This window comes from Lactuca virosa, chromosome 2, assembly GCF_052849685.1.
Source record: "Lactuca virosa cultivar CGN04683 chromosome 2, Lactuca_virosa_CGN04683_v6, whole genome shotgun sequence".
In the NCBI taxonomy this organism is placed as follows: Eukaryota; Viridiplantae; Streptophyta; class Magnoliopsida; order Asterales; family Asteraceae; genus Lactuca; species Lactuca virosa.
The window spans coordinates 138,860,405-138,867,318 of NC_136427.1; the positions used below are offsets into that span (position 1 = coordinate 138,860,405).

Genomic DNA, 6,914 nt, shown 5'->3' on the forward strand with positions numbered 1-6,914 from the left:
CAAAGGATACACACACAGACACTAGATGCCTTGGTAGAAGGCTACTTTTAGTAGGAAACATAGGGTTTTCTAGGATAGTTCAAACAAATACAAAACTTTTACAAACACACAGTACATCTTACAAAACATCTTACAAATGCTTTCATACAAACACAGACACTAATATACTTATGAACTCACCAGCTCTAAAGCTGATAAACTCTTTCAAAATAACTTGTATTCTCAGGTCACCAGTAGACAGGTACCGGAGCCAGGTTTTGAGAAGATGGAGCTCGTTCAAGACTCATCTTATATTTTTGATGTATATTGTTTTGGTGTCTTTAAAACTTAACGGAACACACTTGTATGAAATTATATTATTAATGCAATGGATGATGTTGTTGCTTGTTTACTACTTGCATTGTTGTGATACTGTACATGACGTCCTCCACCCCAGAACGTTTCCGCCGTTCATTTGGTTTTGAGGGTGTGACAGTGAGCCTCAACCAGAGAATAGCTAGCCTGACGGTGGGTATTTTGCGAGATTCGCCTTACAAAACCGGATATTTTTTCACTTTTTTACATGTTTGTGGATTAAAACTAATAGCCACATCTGATTCTTAAAACCCATATGTAGAAGGGAAGTGATGATCTAGATGATGACGGGAAGAGAGAGAGAGAGGGAGAGAGAGAGATGTGGGTCCAAGGGTAAGGGAAAATTCAAAGTCAATTTGAGAATATTGGTCAACAAATGTCGATATGGCAAAGGGGTAACCGGGTGACCTCTTCACTTTGGCCAAAAGGATGTAATCGACTCGACAAAAAAGACTTTGTTCCCTCATAAAGCCATGACAATAGTTTACGGACTAAAAGGACCAACACTAGAAAGTTCGTAGGACATTTGTCACATTTTCCATATATATATATATATATATATATATATATATATATATATATATATATATATATATATATATATATATATATATATATATATATATATATCGTGTGGATGTAGGGATTAATATGGGCCAAGTATTATTTAATTTTAATAAATAATTAATTAAATCATCTACCCTTTAATTTAGGCAAATTACTTTATTTAAAACCCTATTGTCTCTTTCATCCACACCCACAAAATCGTATCCCTCCTGCTTCCATCGAAGATGTCAAGATCGTCGGAGGGAACGACTTCAAAATAAAAAATTAGAATCAGGAACTAACCCTCCATCTTTGAAATCAATTTCTTTCTTCTCAAAAAATGGTTTTTTGAAATCGATTTTATTGCTTTTCTTCTCATCTGTGAAATTCGTTTATTATTTGAAATCGACTTTTGTAAGTGATTTTCTCTAATCGATTTGGAATATGAGTTTGTAGGATATAAAATTGATGCAAGCATTTCTCTATTTCTTGTTTTTAGTCCTAAGTTCCGAAGGGTTGATTCAGTATTCACAAATGAGAATTCAATAGTGCTAGTCAACTCAAAATATCTACAAACAAGGTTGGTCCCTTATTCTCTACTTAAACTCTACAAGCATTTTTCTATTTCTTTTTTTTAATCCTAAGTTTAATGTATGTGATTAGTCTTTTTCTGTCTCTTTAATTTTCAAATATCTTGGTTTTATAGAGATTTATTTGATTTGATGGAGCTTGAGCCCTTACTGATTCAAAGGTATGTTGAAATTGTGTAGTGTTGAAGCTCTTCTCCATTCACCTTATTCAATCAGAACATAGTTGCAAACCACAATTACAGACAAAAGGGTAAAATTGTCCTCAAATCTCACCCATTAGACTTCTTGAATATGGAAAGCCATATTCATCTTTATATAACTTTAAATCATGGTTTTATATTTCAAATGGAACTAGAGCTAATTTAATTGATAATGCTAGAGTGTAATGTGCTTCCTTTTGCTTGAACAGATTTGGTTTTAAGCACATCATAATACAATAGTCATGTTATTTGTATAATCTTATTTCCATGCTTATTTCTATTTTTTAATACAGGTCTTTGATTACTCGTTAGTTGAAGATACAAAGTCAGAGGAAATAAATTCCTTCTAGGAAGAATGAGAATGAAGATTCTTTCATTAATGACATTGTATTCTTATAGAATAAAGATTTTTTCAAGCTTGTATTCTTATAGAACGTGGCAAAAATTCAAAAAATGACATTGTATTTTTATAGAATGTGACAGCAAAAATTGGTTTTTTGTTTATTTTTGGACCTTAGATTATTCAATAATATTAATAATAGATGATTATTCTTTAAGAATGTTGTTATTCTTCAACTCATGGTTCAAAATTTTGTTATTTCTCAAAATGTTCATTCAATCAGAATATGTATTCATTAGAATATGTATTTTAAACTATTGGTCCACATTCATTCCTACATCCACACAATATTTACCATCCACACTATAACCTATCCCTATATATATATATATATATATATATATATATATATATATATATATATATATATATATATAAGGCTAGGTTATTTTGTTTCTTACATTTATTGTGTGCTAGAATGCACCAATAGGAATTTAGTAAATTAAATAATTATTTAATTAAATAAATATAGATATTAAATGATTTCCATAATTATATGTATATTAAATGATATCCATAATTATAATTCTCTTTTTATGGAAACTAATTAATCCTTCATTAATGTCAGCAATAACATTCTTTCAGAAAGAATTCACATCTAGGTTTTTATATATGAATTCGTATTTTGTTTCAGGACTCACTCACTTAAAATACAATAAAGTTGCATGGAATATGAAGAACGAGAGTGTATTCCACTAGAATACACTCTCATTCTGCTGGAATACACTCTCATTCTTCTAGATATGAATTCATTCTGAAAGAATATTATTGTTGACATTAATGACGAATTTAATTAGTTTCCATAAAAATGAGTTATAAGTATGGATAGCACTTAATATACATATAATTAATACTAAATTCATATTGGTGCATTCTATCACACAATAGATGTGAGAAACATTTGAACCTACCTCTCTCTCTCTCTCTCTCTATATATATATATATATATATATATATATATATATATATATATATATATATATATATATATATATATATATATATATATATATTAAAGGGTAAATACACGAATAGTCCCTAAGGTTTTAGGTATTTTTGTATGGTTGGTCGCTAATTTTATTTTAACTTGGACCATATCTATAACTTGATTTTGTTCGTACTTAGTCCATAGTACACCTAAAATGACATTTATACCTTTATATATATATATATATATATATATATATATATATATATATATATATATATATATATATATATTGTTTTGATTATCTGATTAAAACAAAAATTTTAAATAAAAAATACATGTGGGGCCTACTCCCATCTACACCCCCACTTTTACCACCTACATCTTTCCATGTTCTTTAAACTCAAGAACCCTAATGGATCATCAAACTCACCGCCGCCGGAAACCACTTCGAACCCGCCGCCACCATCGGCTGGAAACCTCTCCAAAACCGCTAACCATGCCTCACCCCATTTATATTTTGTTTAAGCCTCTTTAAAGCCACCATCAAGCCTCTACAGAGCGTCGATTTGCATTCTAGAGCCAACATCGACTGTCGACATCTTTTACCACCTCTCTACTTCGTTGGAAACCACTCTAAAGCCACAATCGATTTCAATCTGCACTCGAAGGCCATAATATTTCTCTGAAATGACCAACGTTTGGTTTAAAAAAACAAAACACAAATTAGAAACAACCACCCTCTCTCTCTCTCTCTATGTGGGTGTGTCCCTCTCTCATAAAATCGATGAAATCCCCGCTCACTACTATTAGGAACATTCACGGATAGTGTTGACTAAAAACTGATGACCTGAGAGCACCATGACGGGCTTCAAACGTGACCCGCTTCATTAAACCTTTCATATGGCGTTTCATCATGAAAGTTTTGGGGTTTAAACATTTTGATTTCAATTTTGAATTCTGATTTATGGGTTTCATCAGATTTTGATTTCTAATTTCTAGTTCAGGTTTAATGTATTTGTTGCTTACTTAGGCCTAGAATTTAAAAGTACAATAGATGAACCATGTCTCCTTGGATCTACGGTTTTTTTTCTGCAATCTAGTTTGGATCTATGGTTTTTGTTTTGTTTATAGGGTTCTTATTTGTATCAGTGGTAGTGACCGGAGGTTAGTGGCAGTGGTGGCTAGAAATAGTTTCCTGGTGTAGTGATCGGAGGTTAGTCGCATTGGTGGCTAGAAATGGCTTTGCTGTGACTGAAGCTAAGGAGGGAGGAGGGATAGGAGTAGGGATGAGTCACATTTTAATTTATTTTATTGTTAAAATGAATAATAAACTAATTAATAAATAAAATTCTAATTTAAAAAAGAAACAGATGGGGTAAAGTAGGCTTTTTATGTATGGAAGGGACTAGAGACGCAACAAAAACATATAGTAGTGAGGGTTCCGGTTAAAAAAAATGGTAGGGGTCAAACATGCAAATTATCCAAATCTTAGGGACCATTCGTTTAATTTAACCCTATATCAAATTATTAGTAAATGAAGTTTGCAATATTGGAAATATTTATATTGTTTATTTTCATGGAAGTTAGAAATAAGCTGTCGACCACAACACTCTATAAAGCTAGATGCAGCTCAAACCATTTTCCTCATTGTCTTTGTATGATTCATTTTTAAGGGCAATGGCTCTAAGTGGTATCTTGGTTAAGAAAATTCCCATCAAATCAGATGGGAACGTGTTCTATGACATTTTAACGTACAGCCCATATAATGTATGTGAAATTTGCCCTGATTGCATGAATGGTGTTGATCTGGTAGATGGTGAATGGGGTGTTATTGGATGCGCCATTGTTGTTTCCTTTATACATGGTTAGTTCGTTTTTTATGTCAAATTTACAACAAACGTAACATTTTTGTCATATTATACTTGAAATGATTATGATGTATTTCATATCACATCACATGGTAGATGGAAAGACACATGTGGTTAAAGAAGTGCTTCAAACAATCGACAAGGAGAAAAAGTCCGTGAGCTACAACGTAATAGGTGGCGATATTATGGATGCCTTCAAGACCTTTTTGATCACGGTTGATGTTGACACAAGCGAAGAAGAGAGTTTTGTGACATTGACTTTCCAGTACGAGAAGCTTGATGAAAATCAAGATGCCGCTGAAAGTTTGATGGATTTTTGCCTTAAGGTCATCCAAGATATGGAGAACTATTACCTTGCGAAGTCCAGCTAAAACTCATCTATGTGCGCAGTTTATTACAAATGAAGTTCTTTGGATTATTTGAGTTTGTTTCACTATATGTGCAATTATTATATATGAATTTCCATTACGTTTGCATGAGATTGATGTGTATTGTATAATATCATTGAATTCCCGGTATTCTATCATATATTTGCTGCCCAGTTAAATAAAATTTCAATTGATAATTTGATGACATGTTATTATATTCTACGGCCAAAATAACAAATGATGAAGGTACTTTTGACAGTTTTCAAATAATTCTTTATATATAGTTAGCGAAAATAGGAGAAAATCACATAAATGACCATACTTAAAAAAAACGTTTAAAAAGGTAACCACTATTTTATTTTTATAACAAAGTAGTCATTTATTATGTATCCATGATCCATGACCATGATCTTGACTTATATGGAACTATTTATGAATTTCCCGGTGCTAAATAAACCTCCAATGATGGGAGATTTAGATGTGGATGTGTATCCATGATCGTTGCGGAATATAAAAAGTAGTCTCCATCTATTTAAACTTCTTTTCCTTCTTGAAAATTTTATTTCGATTCTGGATCATCTAAACTCTCTCTGAAAGTCAAATAATATTAATAACTACTTAGAACATTTTTAAAAGGAAGACCTTTTTTAAACATCAAAATTTCATATTTATCCAACTTAATTTCTAAATATCATATTTACCCTTCATAAAATTTCTAAATATCATATTTACCATTCATAAAATTTCAAAATATCATATATGTCATTTTTAAACATCAAAATATCATATATGCCCTTCTTAAATATCAAAATATCGTATATGCCCTTGTTAAACATCAAAATGTCAATGATAATATCTAAAATATCATCCATCTACAACATGATAATAATCGACAACAACAAAAACTAAACAATCAAAATATACATTCCATAGAGAGGATTGAAGATGAATCTTTTTGTTTGTCAAGAGGGTGACATTCCAACAATTTAGAAGTTCACATTCCATTATCATAAACGTAAGAATAATATGGTTAAAATTTTTAATTATTATAACAATTCTAAGGTATAAAAAATTATTATAAAATATTAAAAACATTATAAAAAATAATTTGGGCAAATATGATATTTTGAAGGTTTATGAAGGGTAATATGATATTGAGAAATTAAATTGGGCAAATATGATATTTTCAGGTTTAAAAGGGGTATATATGAAATTTTCCCTTTTTAAAAAGGGTATTTCCTTTTACACACCATCCTACACAACCCTATTACAAACCAATATAGTATTAGACAATTTAATGGCATCATCCATGTACACCACCTTGATCTACAAAAACCAATGTATTTCTTTTTCCAAAAAATGTCACGTGCCTTTTTGGCTTTTAACAAACCACGGAGCTTTTAAACCTTTTCCTAATTTTTTTTAAACTAACCATCTGGACGTCAAACTCTTAATTTAAACTTTTAAATTTTATTATATTTATTATTAAACCTTATATTTATTAATAAACCTTGCCGTTAAATTATTTTTATTTAGTATACGATTAATAATAAAGATTGTTCCAATGACTTTTATTTAAGTTATATTATATTAAAGAAAAATACAAATAAAATATTTTGTAATATCAACTAAGTTTTAATTAATATGTCATTTAACA

The 6,914-nt window shown here is 30.4% G+C and overlaps 1 protein-coding gene across 1 annotated transcript; it reads left to right on the forward strand.

The window, feature by feature from the left end:
• Nucleotides 1–4,631: 4,631 nt before the first annotated feature.
• On the forward strand, nt 4,632–5,464 carry LOC145156537 (kirola-like). Its single transcript, XM_079075865.1, has 2 exons — nt 4,632–4,885; nt 4,986–5,464. Exons 1-2 carry the CDS (start codon nt 4,645–4,647, stop codon nt 5,258–5,260), a joined length of 516 nt encoding a protein of 171 aa, XP_078931991.1. The 5' UTR covers nt 4,632–4,644; the 3' UTR covers nt 5,261–5,464.
• Nucleotides 5,465–6,914: the final 1,450 nt, after the last annotated feature.

Excerpts from the sequence above, each read along its gene's own strand:
- LOC145156537 (XM_079075865.1), top strand. The coding sequence starts at position 4,645 with ATGCAGCTCAAACCATTTTCCTCATTGTCTTTGTATGATTCATTTTTA. Across the intron at positions 4,886-4,985 it reads TGTTGTTTCCTTTATACATG|ATGGAAAGACACATGTGGTT; the intron begins GTTAGTTCGTTT and ends ATCACATGGTAG.